The sequence below is a fragment of the Phallusia mammillata genome, chromosome 2 (assembly GCF_965637545.1).
Source record: "Phallusia mammillata chromosome 2, kaPhaMamm4.hap1.1, whole genome shotgun sequence".
NCBI classification, from domain to species: Eukaryota; Metazoa; Chordata; class Ascidiacea; order Phlebobranchia; family Ascidiidae; genus Phallusia; species Phallusia mammillata.
In genome coordinates, this window is record NC_137253.1 from 18,415,661 (window position 1) to 18,436,819 (window position 21,159).

At 36.9% G+C, this 21,159-nt stretch overlaps 3 protein-coding genes and 1 long non-coding RNA gene across 10 annotated transcripts in view; 2 read left to right on the forward strand and 2 right to left on the reverse strand.

Moving 5' to 3' along the window:
* Positions 1-1,205: 1,205 nt before the first annotated feature.
* Positions 1,206-3,375, reverse strand: LOC145213100 (uncharacterized). The gene has a single exon (XM_080081337.1). It carries the CDS (start codon positions 1,857-1,859, stop codon positions 1,206-1,208), a length of 654 nt encoding a protein of 217 aa, XP_079937463.1. The 5' UTR covers positions 1,860-3,375.
* Positions 3,376-3,420: 45 nt separating this feature from the next.
* Positions 3,421-7,719, forward strand: LOC145214234 (uncharacterized). 5 transcript variants are annotated; one of them, XR_013856999.1, is made up of 5 exons: positions 3,423-3,714; positions 4,124-4,213; positions 4,710-4,811; positions 4,903-5,443; positions 5,977-7,719. It is a non-coding gene; the product is annotated as an uncharacterized LOC145214234 (long non-coding RNA). The 5 variants fall into 5 exon arrangements; XR_013856998.1 differs by having other exon boundaries at positions 3,432-3,706; XR_013856997.1 differs by lacking the exons at positions 4,710-4,811; positions 4,903-5,443 and having other exon boundaries at positions 3,421-3,714.
* On the reverse strand, positions 4,805-5,977 carry LOC145214233 (uncharacterized). The gene has a single exon (XM_080082727.1). The coding sequence runs from the start codon at positions 5,650-5,652 to the stop codon at positions 4,843-4,845; it is 810 nt and encodes a 269-aa protein (XP_079938853.1). The 5' UTR covers positions 5,653-5,977; the 3' UTR covers positions 4,805-4,842.
* A 69-nt stretch (positions 7,720-7,788) lies between the features above and the next one.
* The window catches only part of LOC145214232 (tau-tubulin kinase 1-like), a 28,241-nt gene continuing 14,870 nt past the window's right edge, over positions 7,789-21,159 (forward strand). For all 3 annotated transcript variants that reach the window (XM_080082724.1, XM_080082725.1, XM_080082726.1), the window contains exons 1-10: positions 7,789-7,873; positions 10,378-10,405; positions 10,615-10,694; positions 11,815-11,928; positions 11,995-12,122; positions 12,189-12,306; positions 16,305-16,469; positions 16,527-16,646; positions 16,753-16,907; positions 17,639-17,846. In XM_080082724.1, coding sequence (XP_079938850.1) covers positions 7,808-7,873; positions 10,378-10,405; positions 10,615-10,694; positions 11,815-11,928; positions 11,995-12,122; positions 12,189-12,306; positions 16,305-16,469; positions 16,527-16,646; positions 16,753-16,907; positions 17,639-17,846 — 1,182 coding nt within the window. In that variant the 5' untranslated portion in view covers positions 7,789-7,807. The remainder of the gene's footprint in view (positions 7,874-10,377; positions 10,406-10,614; positions 10,695-11,814; positions 11,929-11,994; positions 12,123-12,188; positions 12,307-16,304; positions 16,470-16,526; positions 16,647-16,752; positions 16,908-17,638; positions 17,847-21,159) is intronic.

Genomic DNA, 21,159 nt, shown 5'->3' on the forward strand with positions numbered 1-21,159 from the left:
AAAGTCTTTTGGGTAAGAAACTATCAACTTCCTTCATGTTGCTAACCCAAGTTTCAAAATTTCGTTCAAATTCATTCTCTAGTAATAACACAAGTTGTTCGGGATTCTCGAAGTCATTGGTTGTGTATCGGACTTTGGACTTTTTAATTCAAAACATTTTAATTCGTGTAATTGTCGTGTCATATCATCACGGTCAACCCCGTTCATAACTCGCCTTTTTCTACACAAAAGCTTGACCGGCTGTTAAAACTGTTGAAACCTGTTTTACTTATTAATGCATCGGTCAATTACTGCTTAAGGCTATCGTTTTATCGTCCCCTTACGTGTTAACGTGAAGCAATGTCTTAAACTGCTTCCAGCCATGTTACACTTGACAATTCTATAAGCGATTTAAAGTATAATTACGGTTTAGAACACAGTTAATCTTCTCGGGCGTACGTTTTACGACTATGCCGGTGATAACGAGATATGACCTGAACGCTATAAATATAGACGTATTTTAGACTTAAAATCAGTCATCTAGAGTTATCTAGAGTTATCTAAAGTTACCTTAAGTTACCAAGAGTGACTAGAGTACGCATTAGAATTGATGTCTCACAGTTGATTCGTGCGCGGTGACTTTTGTGTTGCGTGTTTAGCCGCAAGAGGCGCTTTCGTGGCATGCTTTATTGAAATATAATGTGGGAACGTTAATTTAGCTTTGCGTCTTGTTGTTTGTTTAGGTAGCGATAGTTTAATTATTAGAGTCAGATATACGGCAGTGTTTTTATTGTCTACCCACTGGGTCAGTACAGTTGCACTGATACTAGCCATTTCTGTTTTTTTTTATATTGGTACAAAGCTTCAAGTCCGATGTTCCCAAAAATAATAACGCGAGCATTACTAGGCGAAGCCGAAATACGTAAAGCGTTTTACAACATGAAAAGTACGTAGCCTGCTAGCAATAACAGTGCACATTTCTCAAGAAACAACCAGAAGCACTCATCCATGACCGTAACAATGGGTTTGTTATCCATGGTAAGTGATCTATGGTCTCACGCATTCGACTTTTAGTTGTTAGTTAGTTCCCTGCATATTAGGTACACAGTTAAGGAAATGAAATTTCCGTTCTCATGTAGCATCGAATGCTGTGTTTTCTTGAGACGCGGATTTTTATTTGTGTATATAACGCATATTGTTAAACATCTAGTAACAAACAGGTATTGTTACGCGCGCACACACACCAAACAGTAACATGTACGTGAAACACCAGCCTCCTTAGAGCCTGTTGGGCGGCAGGTATGGTGTCTCAAGGGAATGGATAGATTGATGACACAAGATTCTTCTCCGTTAGGACGCAACCACAATGGCCTTGCAGGTGCGGCGTGCGTTAGCGTGATACACTCAAGTTGCTCACGATTAACCCGTTGATATAGTCTCACTGCTTTACTTATTTCGTCTGGGTTGTTACCGAAACTAGCCTGTTCAAGATCTGTGCTTGCAATTAAGCCTTGGAAGATTTCACACCTTATCTCCTGCAAACGTCGTCGTAGACCTTCAGCCAGATGTTGATCTCGGTCACTTGTGAATTCGACTAAAGAGATCTCTTCCTCCAAAGAACAAGGCTTGAACTTCAAATCAAACTCTCTATGGTTAGAATTCCAGACAAAGGTTGGAACTGCGTTCTGAACCACAGTTAAACGATTTATCTCACGCTTAGCTTCAGTAGAAAGTCGCAATGTGTGATCGCGGACACGATTTAATTGTTCTTCGTCCTCCTCACGATTTCTGGATTGTCTGTACTGTCTGGAATAGTTAAAGAGTCTTGCGAACCTGATGTTTCTATGTCGGAATGAGCCTCTCAAATTCGCACGATTCATCACTATCTCAAATATTAGGCACACACAGAGTTGATTAACACTCTGTATTCTTGATTATTTGCCTTAAACGATATCGTTGATTAGCTCTTGGCCAGCTAACCATAGCAGTGAGATAAAAACCAAATTTAGCATCCACAAATAGAAGAGAAATAGAATTCCAAAATAGAAGGGCGAAAACATCAAAGTCTACGCTTAAATAACAATGTGAAACCTTGGCCGGTGTACGAATTCTTTTTCTCATATTACTTATATTATTTATTTTAAGGTAGCCATGTAATTTATAGTGCCATAGCGCCTTTTGGTGAAACATATGCTTTTTCACAGGGTGGAAACGACGCGTTCTAATACGAATCACAACTGCGGAAACATTGCAAATACCGACGGAGATATGTGTCATAAGGGAATAAACACTATGTTTACTGTTAGATCTTTCTGGAACCCGAAAAATGGCTGAAAATAACTTATGACTACCATAGAAACGGAAATATAAACATTAGTCTATGCAGAAATGAGGGTAAACATTTCCATTTCGTGGTGTGAAACGTTATTGCGAAATAACATGCAATCGTTTTCATAAACATTGCACAATAGTGTTGTAACCGCTACAAAAAGCTCCCCCCCAAAAAGGATGCACAATGTGTTTGAATGAAAAACACATTTTATCAATATTAATGGTCGTTAGCGACACGCGACAAGAGAGATTGGTCAATAGATGGCGGTAGGTGCTGTTACGTGGGGATTTATACGTTGGGAAAAATATGCACAATTAAAGACGAAAAATGAACATAACAATTATATATCTTGTCAATAAGGGTTTGACTCTTCGGCTCTTAGAATAAATATCGTAAGGAAAATAATAAACGTCGTCAAGACAAGGTTGGAAGCAAAGAATATAATGTATAAGTATAGACTGGCGAAACATAATTTGACAAAATTGCACACAAGAATGTTTTATCGATTTATAATGCGGTTTGATAGCTATGATATTTTTTTTTTTTTTTTTTTTTTTTTAGTTTTATAAGTATATGCGATTCTTGTATAAATATATTGCTTTTACACTATTGTTAAAAAGGAATGGGCGGAAAAATACAATGCAAATTCATACAACAAGTAATGTGTGTTATTGAAATCTCCACAGGTTTCGAATTTTGAGTTTTTAGCCTTATATACAAGCATTGATTATATATTTTTGTAGTGGAGACACAATAGGGGTTTCTGCACTTGAATGAGAAAGGCGAAAACAAAGAAACATTTGTACATGCAAAAAGAAATTGTCATGCAAAAACAAAGTTAGTAATATTCACGAATAAGATATATATATTGGTTTTCCTTAAGCAAATTTTGGTTGACTATTCTAGCAGAATGACAAACGTGAAACGTTAAAGTTAATGTGTTGTGGTATGATCTGCCAAACGGCTAGAGTAATATTACGTTCAGGCTTATCTGAATGTGTGAAATGTTTAATAGTATAGTGTAACATATGCTGTTCGCTCAGCAACTAGTCTGGGAACAGTATTTCAGGCTTCTGGTTCTGTGTTAATGGCTTCCTGAGACTGACCATTCGTGTCGTCATCGTTGTTTTGTTGTTGATGACGTAAATTCCAGCGGCGTTGTAATTCTGCAACTGCCTGGTTGATTTTTGGTCTTGCTATAGGTTGAATACGTTGAAAAAGATGCTTTAATGTCAACAGGGACAAGGCTATTCCCCAGAACAAAGCTTGGATAACGAGGAAGGAGAGGAATGCATTTGCAGCAGGACTGGTCACAGAAGATAAAAGGGTGATGAAAGCTGACTTGAGAAGATTTTGCGGTAGAACCTTGTCATCAATTCCCCCTTCTGTGGAAAGGTTAGTTTGTGAGTCGAAGAAAACATTCATTCGTTCGTTGTTTAGTTGAGTGCTTGAGAGGACGGCTAGAACGTCCGATAATGCGCGATTTTCGCTAGGTATATATTTGAGAAGCTGGGCCGCTTCAACGAAATCATAAGATTGAAAAGATTCATTTATCATCTTGATAATAGGAGAAAGTAGTTGGATGTTGGTTTCGACTCTTGCAAGAGTATAATTGACGAATAAGTAATAAGTATTATGAACTTTGAAAGTGAACATTCGGTTGGCCCGAAATGTTTCCTTGTAAACTAGGTCTGGGAAAACATTACTCTGGTCATAAAGTTGGTAGGTCTTTTCGTCGATGTTCACATGGCCAGTATGAACTTTTTCGAAAAGAGGCCTTGTAGCAAAGTAATTGCTATTCTTTATTCGCAGACTTCGCAACAAACGCATTTTTGATGTGGTACAAGCGGTCTCTAAGAGTATGTCGCCGTGCGTTATCGCTGCTGTGGGCTTTCCCATCAGGTAGGATAATATCTGGCTTGGGGAAATATGCGCGCTGGCCCCAGCCAGTAATGCCGTTATTTGGGTAGACTGGCATTGAAAGTATAAGATGTCTGACAGCTGTCTTCTAAATGTTTAGGCTGAGTCGTAAATGTAGGACTCAAAAATATCGTTTGTAGACTTGTAAATAGTTGGAGCATGTTGCTCGAAATGTCTTTTTTGTAGACTTGTAAGTAGTTGGAGCTCTTAGCTCATAATTTGTAGAATTGTAAATAGTTGGAGCATGTTGCTCGAAATGTCTTGTTGTAGACTTGAAAATAGTTGGAGCTTGTTGCTCGAAATATCTTTTTGTAGACTTGAAAATAGTTGGAGCTTGTTGCTCGAAATATCTTTTTGTAGACTTGTTGATGGTTTGTTGATGGGAACATACATTCATATTGTAGAGTAGGGACGGGTTTACGCAATGCACAACTGAAAACAATATGTATATACATATGTACAATTTGTTGAATCGTAGGAGACTAATGAGATGTTGTCATCTGTAAGCGGTTGCGGGAGATCAAAGGGGCAGGAGGGCGTTTCTTGTTCCGGGCTGGAGTGGGAGATCGTCTCATTTTCGGTGAGTGGTTGGTCTGTCTGTTCTTCTGTCTTTAAGCAAGGGTTATGAAATCCGATGATGCGAAAGCGTAGATGTGAATGGATTGTACCAGGTATTCCAGATGCTGTGGCACTTCGTCGTCTGATTCCCACGATGACTCAACAGCTTCGTAGATGACCAAAACGTCGGCTTGCTCGGGAAACGAGCTTGGCAAGTTCGAACCTCTGGGATAGGGGCACCAGTTTGAAACACCAGCCTCCTTAGAGCCTGTTGGGCGGCAGGTATGGTGTCTCAAGGGAATGGATAGATTGATGACACAAGATTCTTCTCCGTTAGGACGCAACCACAATGGCCTTGCAGGTGCGGCGTGCGTTAGCGTGATACACTCAAGTTGCTCACGATTAACCCGTTGATATAGTCTCACTGCTTTACTTATTTCGTCTGGGTTGTTGCCGAAACTAGCCTGTTCAAGATCTGTGCTTGCAATTAAGCCTTGGAAGATTTCACACCTTATCTCCTGCAAACGTCGTCGTAGACCTTCAGCCAGATGTTGATCTCGGTCACTTGTGAATTCGACTAAAGAGATCTCTTCCTCCAAAGAACAAGGCTTGAACTTCAAATCAAACTCTCTATGGTTAGAATTCCAGACAAAGGTTGGAACTGCGTTCTGAACCACAGTTAAACGATTTATCTCACGCTTAGCTTCAGTAGAAAGTCGCAATGTGTGATCGCGGACACGATTTAATTGTTCTTCGTCCTCCTCACGATTTCTGGATTGTCTGTACTGTCTGGAATAGTTAAAGAGTCTTGCGAACCTGATGTTTCTATGTCGGAATGAGCCTCTCAAATTCGCACGATTCATCACTATCTCAAATATTAGGCACACACAGAGTTGATTAACACTCTGTATTCTTGATTATTTGCCTTAAACGATATCGTTGATTAGCTCTTGGCCAGCTAACCATAGCAGTGAGATAAAAACCAAATTTAGCATCCACAAATAGAAGAGAAATAGAATTCCAAAATAGAAGGGCGAAAACATCAAAGTCTACGCTTAAATAACAATGTGAAACCTTGGCCGGTGTACGAATTCTTTTTCTCATATTACTTATATTATTTATTTTAAGGTAGCCATGTAATTTATAGTGCCATAGCGCCTTTTGGTGAAACATATGCTTTTTCACAGGGTGGAAACGACGCGTTCTAATACGAATCACAACTGCGGAAACATTGCAAATACCGACGGAGATATGTGTCATAAGGGAATAAACACTATGTTTACTGTTAGATCTTTCTGGAACCCGAAAAATGGCTGAAAATAACTTATGACTACCATAGAAACGGAAATATAAACATTAGTCTATGCAGAAATGAGGGTAAACATTTCCATTTCGTGGTGTGAAACGTTATTGCGAAATAACATGCAATCGTTTTCATAAACATTGCACAATAGTGTTGTAACCGCTACATACGTTAACCTGCGCGCCGCCAGTTTACTTCTTTACGTTTTATGGTATAGACGCGGTTGTAGCTAACTACTAGAAACTTTCTCCGTTGGTACATTAATTTCATAGTATACATATGTATTTTTTCTTAAATTCCTGACTTTTAAGTACATTTTAACATTTCTCCCTGACGCAGATTTAAACACCAAATTCCCTGACATGTCAGGGAAAATCCTGACGAATGGCAACCCTATTTCATTTGCCCATATTTGCTAGTTACGTTGATAACTGCACCCAACAGAACGTATATCGACGCCTAATCTGTATCTGCATACGAATTTTGAACCCCAAATCAATTCAAAAGTTGAAGTGTAGAAATAATATCAGTGTAAAATAAAATGTAAGCCGCCCCGATTATAAGCCGCACAAACGGCAGGTAAAAAAACATAATAAGCCGCGGCCTACAATCGAGTAAATACGGTATAGGGAAAAACACATCAATTGTCTGATTTTTGCTAACTGGTGAGCTTTAACGCGAATTTGAATGGCCAAATCTAATGAAACTTTTTGGGTTCCAACATTTGAGCGTGACAATGCAAGAACTAAATTTTTGGGTTGGTTTCATTGAATTTTTTATTATAATACCTAAGCCCAACCTTAATAGCCCTGACCGTAAGCATATTTTTACATGTACCATTTTTAATAGGATTTGTCCTCTTTGCATTACCTATCGAAAATTAGCTAAATGTGTGGCTGACGTGAGTTATGGCAAAGAACTATGAAGAGTTTTTTCGTCATGGTGTTATTAGATTTTCCTCATACCGTATTTGCTCGATTGTAAGCCGCCCTCGTTTATAAGCCGCCCTCGATTGTAAGCCGCATGTTGAGGTGTTAAAAAAATAATGTAAGCCGCCCTCAAATGTAAGCCGCACGCTGGAATTTTAGATACGATTGTTTCCTAATACATCTTTCTGTAGTTATATGGTATGACTATTTGCCCATATCTGTTAGTTACGTTGATAACTGTACCCGACAGAACGTATATCGACGTATAATCTGTACACGCATACATTTTTTGAACCCCAAATAATTTAAAATGTTGGAGTGCAGAAATGATTTCGGTATAAAATTAAAATATAAGCCGCCCTCGATTGTAAGCCGCCCTCAATTATAAGCCGCACAAACGGCAGCTAAAAAACAATATAAGCCGCGGCTTACAATCGAGCAAATACGGTATTTTCGTTTTGAAATTCATACATTTATTTGCAATTTGACATGGTACCTAAGATATTGTGGTTAGGTTTTTGTTTTGGGGGAAATGAATTTGCCAGAACGACACTGGTCCCTTCCATCTACTACATTTATGAGTTAGCTCTGACTCTGACTACATATTTCCCAGAGATCAATGTCAGTGCCTCTGACCGACAAGATGACAGGCAGCACAATGCTATTTTTTTAATTTCGGTGACGTTTTGCATATTAGATGTATAAATGTAAATGGTAAAATACTGTAAAAGCAAAGGTGTTCCAAAATATCCATGTGGATGAACGTTTGTACGGAATGTCTCAGTGATGCCTGCGGATAATGCTATTCCACTTCTGGTCATAGGAGACTATGTAAAGGAAAGATGGAAAATTGTAAGTATTTCTGAGTAAATTTAAGGATGATTTTTTTTTACTGGTGATGGTAACTTGATGTCAAGTCTCACACTCTATTTGGTTTTGTTTTATTTGCCCAAATGCATTCATACTTGGTGATTGCACCATAATACTTCAATGCTGATTACTTAATGGGCCACTGTGGCAGCAAGACAATACTGACTAGAGCAGGGGTGTGACTGTGAACCATAAAATCTATGCGCATAACCATGATTTCTTGCGACCTAATTGGAAGTGGTTTATAGTTTTTAAAGTAATTAAAAATAGTAGTAAACCTTGAAGCAATGGCGCAAAAAAAGATTAGGCAGCGATCTACCTATTCTGCTTTTCCAACAAACACACGCTATAGCAGGGGTGGGCAACCTACGGCAACTTTTGAGCGGCCCGAGACCCGTATTTTATTTTGATCGGCCGGACGGAATGTATGTGTTAAAGCCCATTTTTGAACTGAAGGGCTGTTACATTAAATGTTGATAGTTATTAGTTTATTGCTAAGAAGAGGAATTGTTACGCACAAAGACAAAATCATTGTGTGTTTGACTTTGCATAGCACTGCTATGTTATTGCATGATCATTGTTGCGGCCCGCCGCCACAATATATCACTACTTTTTGGCCCACGCATGCAAAAAGGTTGCCCATCTATGCGCTATAGCTTGATGGAATGCTGAAATTTTTTTTTGCACACTCTTTGAGCCACCACCAATTGACATAATGCTACTGTGGCCATCATTAATAGAAGTAGTGACATGTTTTATATGTATTGTAACCGAGATAGAATATTTACTCTCTCAGAATGAAATCCATTCTCAAACCCAGGTCGCAGATTGCGACGTTAAACATGCCAATAGTCATGAGTATGGTGCAATCAACCACATGTAACAAGCAAAGGTCATTTTTTTTCAATCTTCGTATGATGAACTGTAAAACAAAGATCAAAGTGTTGTGGTCGTATTACAGACCTAATTGTGCTGTCACATATAATATACTTTATTGTGCTGTTTATGCCAGGCAAAACGTTGTTAATCAACATAAAGGTGAAAAAATAAACTTTTTTGAAAGAGTGATAAATGGTCTCAAAGTTCTCGTTGTCAGCTTGGCCGCCACATCACCACAGGTCACTAAAGGTCAACTTGTAGGTATTACATACACAGTTAAGAACGATTTTTCGTCATAACTTAGCTTTTTTTATTTTGGGCAAATCATTTTTTTTTGGCAAAAATCGTTAAAATGAGTCATTAACTGTTATGATTCTGTTATGAGACCCCTTCCCTGAAGAGGACACATCGTGATTTCACCCAGTTTTTTTTCTATCTTATTTCTTTTTTCCGCCGTAAAGTTTGTCCATGCACTTTTGGCAACAAATCTTTGATGGATTTGGATGAAACTTTCATAGATGCTAGATATGGTCATGTAGATGTGTTATTTGGTTTGTTTGTCTTAATAGCCCCAGTATTGACCCCACTAGCCCCCTAAAAGGTGTAATTTTTAAACATTGTCCAAATTGGATGAAATTCGGACAATTTGTTCATTTTGCAATAATTAGGTGTCAATTGTTGTGTTTCTCCCTGCAGCCCCAACATTTACCCCACCAGCCCCTAAAATGGGTGAATTTAATAAATAAGTTCAGAAATGGATGAAATTTTGACATGTTGTTCAGTTTGCTATAATTAGGTGTTGATTGTTGTGTTCCCCCTGTAGCCCCAACATTTTCCCACTGACCCCCTAAAATGGGTAAATTTTGACATTTTGTTCAGTTTGCCATATAAAATGAAATTTGGAAAGTTTGTTAAATTTGGTATTTATATATAGGTGTTGATTGTTGTGTTTCACCCTGCATCCCTAGTATTTGTAAACAATGTCTATAGAATACATCATCCATTGATGTCTTTTACCCTGTGAGCCCCACTTTCACCCCAGTAACCCCTAAATGGGTGTAATTTCTAAACATTGGACGAATTGCATGAAACTTTGACAGTTTGTGCAATGTCTCATTTTTTTGTGTCAAGTTTCACGTTTTATCCTGCAGTCCCACTAGCTACCCCATTAGCCCTCTAAACTGGATTTTTATAATATGCCATTTTGAGGTGTTGATTGTTATGTTTTGCCATGTAGCCCCACCATTTACCCCACTAACACCTAAAATGGTTAATATTTGCAAACAATGGCTGAATTGAATGCAACTTGTATAGTTTGTACCTCATATAGCATGATTATGTCTGCAGACTTTTTTATCACCCTGTTTAAACAGATAGCACCCACTAAAATTTATCATAGTTATTTTGCAAAATGCATAATTTACAACTTTGCATGTATAGGAGAACCATGAGTTTCTGCTTGCAGAAACAACTAAGGCTATAAAAGACAGTGGCTGAGATGGGACCGATTATTATAAATAAAGTGTATGTTATGTATGTGCTGAGCCACCCTTTTAGTTTTTATGTGAATCCGCTCATCTGTTTACAAATATTTTTTGTGTTTGCAGACACGGAAAATTGGTGGTGGTGGATTTGGTATGTACTTTTAAGATATGATTGATTGGCTTCAACGAGTATTTTTTGCTTATACATTTATTAACATGTGCAACTGAATGCAAGTTTTTTATTTTTTTAAATAATTTTCTTTTGGTTTTTAAGTTTTTGTTGGCAATAGTGTATTGCAGACTGCAGAGCAATACTTTTAGGATAGTTTGGCAAAAATAAATTCATGTATATTTGTCAAGGTGAAATTTATGAAGCTGTGGATAGCACTGTTGGTGAAGCTGTTGCAATTAAAGCAGAATCTGCAAGACAAGCTAAACAGGTACGATAATCAAACCTGAACCGGTAAATCGGGGCGGTCCTTGCCTATTATTTGTCGCCTATTAACATACCAGTGCATTACAATACACAGTTTGAGAATCATGAATCTACCCGCTCTAATTAAGTGAAGTTTATTTCTCGTGGTGATAGAAAACATAGTGATTAGCGACAAAATTGCACTAAAACAATCACCAAGATGGACAAAGCATTGAAATGCTATGGGGCATACAGAAGTGTATGGAATTGGTGGATATGTGTAGGCTAAATAAAATCAACTGTCAAATGCACTTACAACTCAAATACACAGCTACACCCCATTGTTGTAAGTCACTCATTATGTTGTAAAAATGCAAGTCATATAGGAAAACACAGTTTGAGGATTTAATATGCCTTTGCTACAACATAGTTGGACTGTCACAAATGTTATGGACCGCCCCATGACAATGTCCCACCAACAAGCTACCACAGATCATGGGTAATTTCTGTTTGTCTCAAATATATTGTTGCAGACGCTATTGTTTTGTTATTGTTCTAATGTGCCAGTTTTATCGCATTGCCGGTTGTAGTGTACATTGCTTTATCTATTGAAAATGGTCATCGCGAGTTAACACCTGTTACCCCGATCATCGTAATGCAAGCTTTATGAGGGCCCCCATCTAACGATTTAAAAATTTAGAATATAGATAATACAGAATAGAGATAACTCCAAAGTAGCGCCGGACTAGTGAAATTGTTGTTTTCGTTGTGTGTGGATAAAGTTGTACTTAAGAGTTATCTCTATTCTGTATTAACTATATTCTATATTTTTAAATAGGGGCCCATATAAAGCTTTCATTACAATGATCGGGGTAAAATGCCTTAACTCGCTATGGCCATTTCCCATGTATAAAACAATGAACACAGCAACAGGTATCGGCGATGCGATATAACTGGCACATTAGAACAATAACAAAACAATACCTTCTGCAACAACAGATTCGAGATGAACAGAAATTACCCATGATCTGTGGTAAATGGGTGGCAGGAAATTGTCATGGGGCGGTCTAGAACATTTGTGACATGGACCAATATCGAAGTTTCTTGATACTGCTCTGTATATAACATGTTTTTGTTTATTTTAGGTCCTCAAGATGGAAGTGGCTGTTTTGAAAGCTTTGCAGGGAAAAGAACATGTTTGTCGATTTATTGCATGTGGAAGAAATGAGTCATTCAACTATGTTGTGATGTCTCTTGTGGTAAATAAAATTGATATTACAGTTTGAAATGCAGAAATTTATATGAATACTTTTTTGCTTTTTTAGGGCAGAAATTTGGCAGAACTCAGACGCAACCAACCAAAAGGAATGTTTACCTTAAGCACAACTCTGCGGTTAGGAAGACAAATCCTTGTTGGCATTCAAAACATTCATAGTGTTGGCTTTCTTCATAGGTAAAGAGCATTTTAAGTTAATTTTCTTTCATTTTACTCTGTTTACTCACCACTGTTCATTGTTAGGGACATTAAACCTTCAAATTTTGCCATGGGAAGAACTTCCAGCACATGTCGCAATGTTTACATGTTGGACTTTGGACTGGCCAGGCAATACACAAACAATGCTGGAGAAATACGTCAAGTATTACCTATATCAAAACTATTTTTATGGATCTCCTTCCCTGAAGGGGACACATATTGATTTTACTCAATTTGTTGTTGTTTTTCGTCCTAATGTTTGTCCGACTTGTTTTGCCATGTAATTATAGGTCCCCTTCCCTGATTGGGGGCCCCATCTTGATTTTACTCAGTTTTCTTTTTTCTCCGGTAAAGTTTGTCCACTTTTGGCATGAAATCTTTGGTGGGCTTGAAAGAAACTTTCACAGATGGTAGATTGAGTTATGTAGATGTGCCATCTGCTTCGTTTGACTTGGTAACCCCAGTATTTACCCCACTAGACCCCAAAGTGTAAACGTTTTTGTATGTTGCTGCGTACCTCAAAGAAAGATTTTTGTGATGTAATAGTATAATGGCAACAGAACATATAGTACTTGTGTTTGTGCAATACTTGGTGGAAGATTTTGCACATGCCTGACAGAGGGGCATGTACCTTATGTAGTGGTTAGAAGTTTAAACATTGTCTGATTTAGATAAAATTTTACATGACTGTTTATTGGGTCATTTTGGTTTCATACTTTATCCTTTTGGGTGTTGAACCCCACCAGTTACCCTACTAACCCCCTAAAATGGGTGCGTTTTTTGAATGGTGTCAGAATTACATGAAATTTTGACAGCTTGTAGAATTGTCATGTATAGGTGTCAATTGTTGTGTTTAACCCTGTAGCCCCAATATTTACCCCTCTACAATGATGTGCAATTTGCTATTAATAGGAGCTGATTGTTTTAGCCTATTTTCTTACCTTTTTACCCTTTTTCCCTAGACAGACCATAAAATAGAGAAACCTTTTAAATACATGAATAAATTGAAATAGTTTCAACTCCATATAGCACATTTATTCACAGTACCGATCACTGTGTTTGACGTTACAATGCCAAACTTTCTCATAGTTATCTCTTGAAATGGATTATTTACAACTTTACATGTGTGGGGACTCATGCGTTTCCTCCTGCGAAACAACTAGGGTTATAAAAGACCGTTGATGATATGAGACGCAATAAAAAATAAGTGTAGGAAATATATTATTGTTTTAAAATAGGTGATAGTGTATAGGGTAATATGTGCAAAGCCAACCTTCTAGTGTTTGATGGATTTGGATGAAACTGACACAGATGGTAGATATTGTCATATAAATGTGCATCCCACTTTATTTGTCTTTATAACCCCAGTATTTATACCCCGCTGGACCCCTAAAAACAATGTCCGAAATAGATGAAATTTGGACTTCATATAGAGTGTGCTATTTACAGTTGTCGATTGTTGTGTTCAACCCCTGTAGTTTCAATATTTACCCCCCTAGTTTTCATTTAAATTTTTCATTTATTCCATTCATTTATTCAAATATTCAAATCCAAATTTGATCCTCCTAAAGTTTGACCCTGAATGACTCTGCGGTTCACCCTCAAAACCTAAGTACTGATCTAGGACAGGGCTACTCAATTAGTTTTGTCATAGGTCCAGATACAAAAGGTAAAAATCAACGAGGCCTGGACACATCTGTCAGTAATGCAAAATATCATAGCCAATTTTGGTTGTAACTAATCGCGGTCCAACATAAGCACATGTGTTCAAGCCGAATGTATGTCAGCAAAACAAAAGCTTGTATCAGGCACTAAACGTTAATTTACTCTTTGCGAAACTATATTGGCACAACATACAAAACACATTTTATCTAGTTTTGTAGAATCACTTTGGCAATGATTTGAAGGTAAGTTTATTACGTCACAGATAAAATTATGCACAAACAATGGCCATTTTGTTATTTGTGAAATAATGGACCCTTTTCACATTACAGTTGCACTATCTGACCTCACTTAAGATTTTGGACATAAGATCACTTAAGACTGTCATATAATCCCTATAAAAATCACAATGCGGTCCCCAGTTTAAAAACTGCTGCTACATTTCAATGATTAAGTAATTACCACATAATTGACAGTGTATGTAGCCGTAATAAAAAGACCGCTAAGGTTCACATCCAACGCCTCGAAGGTCCGGATGTGGACCGCAGTCCGCCATTTGAGTAGCCCTGATCTAGGAGTTTCATGCTTTGTTGGTTGTTGCAATGTAAGATATTCTAATTTTTTTCTTTTAAATCCAAAATTCTTTATTGGATTCACCCATTTTGCCCCCTTTAACCCCAAAATAATCGGTTTTAGTTTTTCCATTCCTCTAGGTCAGAAATGCAAGCCCGATATATGTGCTAGAAGGTAAAATTTAAAGAAAAAAAAATGTTTGCAGTGGGTTACTCATTTAGTGTTCAACATTTTGGCTCAATGGTCAAATGGTTGCCATTACAGCCCATAGTATGTGTACACTAGAAAGCCCAAGGGAGTAATTCACTGGTTTACAACTGCGGCAATTTAATGCATAGTGGGTCTTTTTGCTGATTGGATCAGCGCAGTAATGTTATGTGGGTTTATTAAGTTAGCACCCGTATTTTCAGCTTTAGCGAAAGTTTTGTATCTTAGAAGTGATTAAAACGATATTTCGGTTTTGTACATTTCAGGCAAACATTGTTGATTAACACGAAGGTAAAAAAGTACATGTTTTCCAAGATGCAATAAAAAGTCATTAAACAGGCATTGACAAGTTGGCTAATGACGACTGAAGGTCAACTTGTAGGAAATGCAGAACACAGTTGAGAATGATTTTTTTGTCACAACATAGCCTCTTTAATTTTTACACATATACTCCAGAAACAATACATAAGTTAAATATAAATTGGGAGAAACATAATTGTTAATCACTAAGGACTGTGTGCTATTAAAAACCGTGTCAAAAGATCTTCTAACGGCCGTTCGGCGACTACACCGCAATAGGCTACTGAAAAACAATTATAGGACAATAATGATGCAAAAAGAATACAGACAAAACTTAAGTTGGGTTAATGCTTTCTAATAATTTGTCCTTAAGAATCTAAAAATAACTGCAACATTTGTTTTCCGTAAATCCGCACAAACATGCATGTGGGGACCCATTAATTTTGTTTGCAAAAACAATCATATATGTAGATCAAATGATGTGTATAGTAAATTGGTAAATGTCATACAGAATATGTAAAATGGAAGTATATCAGAAAGCCACCTTTCTAGTTTAAACAGTGTCTGAATTGAATAAAATTTGGACAGCTTGTTGAGTGTACCATTTATATGTGTTGATTGTTGTGTTCAACCCTGTAGTTCCAACATTTACCCTACTAGCCCCCTAAAACAGTAAATTATTAAAAAAATGTGTAAATTGAATGAAATTTTGGACAGCTTGTACAATTTGCCATTAATAGAAGTAGATTGTTGTGTTTTGGCCTGTTTTCTCACTATTTACCCCGTTTTTCAGATACAACACAAACAGGAAAACCTTCAAAAATGTAAAATTGAAAGAAATTTGTACTCTATATAGCATGTTTATTTGTGCACGGTAATTGTGTTTCACTATACAACACCAAACTTTCTCATGGTTGTGTCTTGAAATGCATTATTTACACATCTGCATGTATGGGGTCAGCTCTGCGTTATTTGTAACAACACCCTAATGCAAACACAAATGTTTTACCATATAGATATTAAAAACCCTGTCAAGGTCAAATGGTTATTGTCTGCATTATCACTAAACTGCAAGAGGTTTCTGCAGGACTACATGCACATATTGCAACTGTGCCAATTTGCTACCTTTTTAATACTACCAGGGTTTCGTGACTGAATTAACAATCTCATTTTTTCCAAACTAAGAAACATGTTACTTTTAACACTGTTACTTACACAAGTCTGTGGGGCCCATTCGTTTTAGCAAGGCAAGAACAACTAAGTCAGAGGTCAGATGGTGTATAGAGAAAATTGTTAAAAGAAATAGAACATATGAATTGGCGATATATAGGAAAGCCACCTTTCTGGTTTTTGTAAAATTGAAGTGATGTATTTCTACTAACATTAGAAACACATTAGAAAATATAAACTTTATTTTAGGCCAGACAGGTTGCTGGTTTTCGTGGAACTGTTCGTTATGCCTCAATTACAGCTCACCGAAATCGTGAAATGGGTTGTCATGATGATTTGTGGTCATTACTGTACATGCTTGTTGAGTTTGTGAATGGCCAACTACCGTGGAGAAAAATTAAAGACAAGGAACAAGTAAAAATATTTTGTTTTTAAGAGTTCAAACAAAATTTAATTGACAATGTTTTGAAGGTGGGAATATTAAAAGAAAAGTATGATGAAAAAAGTTTGTTAAAGCACATGCCGCATGAAGTATTTGAGTTTTACAACCACATTTCAAAGTTGCAGTATCATGAGAAACCAGATTATCAAGTTTGTATTTTATGGTTTTTACATACTAGTTTGCATAGACTACATGATACTTTGATGTCAGATAGTTTGCATAAAGTTTTTATGATCGGTGCTGTGTTTTTTATAGTATTTGAGAAATCTGTTTGACAATGCAATTGCAAGAAAAAACATTCAAGACTCTGACCCATATGATTGGGAGAAAGGATGTGGAGAAGGTTCACTCACAACAACAACAACTTCAACACCTCCTCGTGGAGACTATCAAACTGCTGGCCCAGCAGGGTGTGAAAAAAATTAATTTGTGTAAAAACTTAGGTTCAAAAGATGTGATACAGTTACAACTTTGGTACCAGTGCAGGTGTAAATGGGTAGTAAAACTTGAAAGATTGAAGTTGTTAAGTTGTTACAAATTTTGTGTGCCCTCACCCAGAAGCGAATATGTTTTTTTAGACACATGTCTGGTCAACAAAGAGAGCATTATTATTTTTTTAATAACAATTCTCAAGCGTGATTCATTATTATCAATCCTTGAAAATTTTTCACCACGGTTAATCATCAGGAGTCACCTGCACAGTCCGAAAAAATGTTAAAAATGAATGTAATTAAGAACACAACCTAGAAGTTGTGTGGTTTATTGATTAGTACATTGTTTTTATAGCATTTTTTATGGGAAACCTGACAATTTACGAGCACTATTTATATCTGCTGGTACACACTAATGTTACACAAAAATATAGTGGCACATTAACCCATAATCATTTTGGACATAGTAAGTAAATTGACATGCAGCATTCAAAACCTTGCCAACCTCTGAAATAGTGGTACATTATCAGTTTTGTTTTACTTTTTTGCTTTTAGCTTTAAGGTTATAAAAGCTTGTATGCACAGTAGGTGCATTTGTACATTTTATGTGTAGGGTGGTTGTTGGTAGGCTTGTGTGCTTGATTTATGTCAACACTCATACATTCACTAAAAATATGCAACATTTTTATTGAAAAAGCTTTATTTCCCAGCATGGACTATGTATCTGGTATATTGGAGGCAAATACTGACAATGAGCTGGTGGAAGCTGACAACATGGTTTATGATGTGGATAAAATGAGGCCAACCCCAAGAATTTTAGATGAACTTTATCCCATGCAAAATTTAGTTGTTAACTCAACCATTACACAAAACCATCGCCGAAAGTTACCAATCCCACATACTTGTGATCCTTCTGCAGTAAGTTGTGATTTTCCCAATGTAATACTTTCTGACACAATGTGGCATGTTGATCTATAAAAAATAGTAAATCAGTGGTTCTCAAATGGGTGCCCGCAAACCGTTTTCAGGGGGTCCACGACAACTTTTGAATTCTCGCACATCAGGATTGACAAATCCGATTTTAAAAAAACTCTTCTGCTTTTTTCAATGACATTAAACACGGTTGCTATTTTATTCACCATGTTTTGTTTGATTGTTAGTGAAAAAAGAACAAAAATATCCAAAACTCAAAGGGGAGCGCAATTAGATCACAATATCGAAAAGGGTTGCAAAGTCAAAACGGTTGAGAACCACTGTACTAAATGTTGTTGTGAATTAGAAAAAGTGGGCATTCGTGTCTACACCCCCAAGATTTGCATATTGTTTTCGCCTGAACTTTTTTCTGATTTTAGTCAACACAGATTTTACTCACATAATGTTTACTGATCCTAAATTAAATTTCTTTGACATGAAAATGTTAAAAGTCTATCTTTGCTAAAGTACAGAACCCAGGTGTTCATACGGTGTTGGTACGGTGCTGATTGACCTTGTGACTATTTATGGGTCCCCTTCCTTGTTAACAGCCTTATGACATCAGAAGCGTTGAGGAATGTTGCTAATAACACCTCTTGTGGTCAGAATTTTAAACATTGTTCGATTTGGATGAAATTTTACATGACTGTTAATTGGGTCATTGTGGTTTCATATTTTATACTTTTGGGTGTTAAACCCCATCAGTTATCCCACTGACCCCCTAAAATGGGTGAGTTTTTTAAACGGTGTCGGAATTTAGTGAAATTTAAAAAGCTTGCAGAATTTGTCATTCATAGGTTTCAATTGTTGTGTTTAACCCTGTAACCCCAATATTTACCCCTCTAGCCCCCTAAAAAGGGTGAATTTTTAAAACATTGTCCGAATTTGATGAAATTTGGACAGCTTATAGAGTGTGCTATTTATGGTTGTTGTTTGTTATGTTTAACCCTGTTGCCCCAACATTTACCCCACTAGCCCCCCAAAATGGGTCCATTTTGTAAACAATGTCAGAATTGAATGAAATTTACATAGCTTGTACAGTGTGCCATTTATAGGTGTAGAATGTTGTGTTAACCCTGTTGCCCTAACATTTACCCCACTAGCCCCCCAAAATGGTTCAATTTTTTAAACAATGTATGAATTAAATTAAATTTGGACAGTTTGTAGAGTGTACCATTTGTAGGTGTTGGTTGTTCTGTTAAACTCTGTAGTACCTATCATTTACTCCACTAGACCCCTACAGTCAAGTGCAATTCACCATTAATAGGAGCTGATTGTTGTGTTTTGGCCTATTTTCTCACTATTTAACCCTTTTTTCTCAGATAGTCATAAAATAGGAAAACCTTAATGAATGTATGATTGGAATGAATTTAAATAGTTTGTACTCCATATAGCATATTTATGTATGCACAGGACCGATCACCGTGTTTGACGATACAATGCCAAACTTTCTCATAGTTATCTCTTGAAATGTTTTATTTACAACTTTGCTTGCAGAAACAACTAAGGTAATAAAAGACATTGGATGATATGGGACCCAATATAAAATAAGTGTCGGATGTAAATATATGTTAAGAAATAGGTCACAGTGTATGTGCAATGGCAATATGTGCTAAGCCACCCTTCTAGTTTTTATTTGTTGTGCTATTGCTAGACACTTTATTCCATGGTTGTCAAACTCAAACAACTTTAAGGGCCAGACACAAACTTTCAAGTAAGTTGATGGCCGCCCTATAGAAAGATTTGTTACATTGTAACATGACAACAACAAAACTGCATTATTAAAAAGTCAAATGCTCATTGATGCCATTAACATTAAAAAACAATATTTTAATACATCAGGGGTCACCAAGCTTTTTTGGGATGGTTTTTTGATGGGACGGCCAAGAGTCTATGTCTTTCTAATCTTGTTATGGGTCCCCTTCCCTGAAGGGGACACATATTGTTTTTGTCCGTATTTTTTTATATTTTTTTTCTGTCCGGTTTACCCACAGACCCCAAACACATAAAATTTTTAAACGCTGGTTTGTAACACTTGTTTGGTCAAGAAAGAGTGCTTCAAATTTATTTAAATTTGGATAGATGCTAGTTATTATTCAGAATTTGATCCTCCTGAAGTTTGACCCCGTATGACCCAGCAGTTCACCCACAGGCCCCAAAAACGTAATTTTTCAAACACTGGTTTGGTCAATAAAGAGTGCTTAAATTTATTCAAATTTACATAGATGTTAGCAATTGATCCAAATTTAATCCTCCTTAAGTTTGACCCCAAATGACCCAGCGGTTCACCCACAGCTTTCTAAAACGTAAATTTTTATTGATCCCCTTCAGGGAAGTATATTGTTTTTGTCTATTTTTTGTCTTTTTTCTGTCTAACGTAGATTTGTTCCCACATTTTGATCAAGAAAGAATGGTTCAAACTTTTTCAAATTTTCACACATTATAGATACAGGTCTAATGATGGTACATGTGAATTTTGACCCCCGTTTGATCCCTCGGTTCACCCACAGCCCCCCAAAACGTGAAATTTTTAAAATGGCTATACTTGCTAAAGCAGATGATTCTGGAGTTTCATACTTTTTTTATTGGTACATCGCAGCGTATTTTAAAGTATTTTGTAACTTAAAGTTATATATATCCATTTTCAACCCTTTACCCATATTTGTTTGTTTGCTCACATGTTAATGAGGTCAGAAATACAAGACTTAACCTGCTGAAATTTTAAACAGCTGCGGATCGGGTGCTCCTTGTTGGCTGTTAAAAATTTCAGTGCAATCGGCTTAGTAATTACTCTTACAGCCCCGAATATGTTTTTACATGCTGTCTTTTGTCAAATTTGTGCTCGCTCAGTGCACAGCTGACGCAATGGGAGTGATTGACGATAGTGGCGCATGGAAAAAAAATGCCTCTGCTTCCCGCATGAACTCAGTCGTCACTTGACCATTTTCTCACTGGTTGGAATTAAGATGTTATGATATGGCACAGTTTCTGTATGATGGAATATATAGGAAAACCACTATTCCAGTTTAACAATGATAGTGCCCTATTTTTACTGTTACCAAATCGCATATGCACATGTGTATACACACAGCGATAGCCTCGTTTTGTTTCATGCCATGTTTACAATGGAGATAGTGATTACGCTGACGGAAACGAAACCGTGAAATTGCGGACAACCTTTTTTTGTTTCGCACTTTGTTTTCAATCTGATGCGAAAAAAGAGTTTGTCGTTTATAACCTGCGATGGAATACGGTATAG

Bases quoted from the DNA above. Each gene is read 5' to 3' on its own strand.
- LOC145213100 (XM_080081337.1), bottom strand. From the start codon at position 1,859: ATGAATCGTGCGAATTTGAGAGGCTCATTCCGACATAGAAACATCAGG.
- LOC145214233 (XM_080082727.1), bottom strand. From the start codon at position 5,652: ATGAATCGTGCGAATTTGAGAGGCTCATTCCGACATAGAAACATCAGG.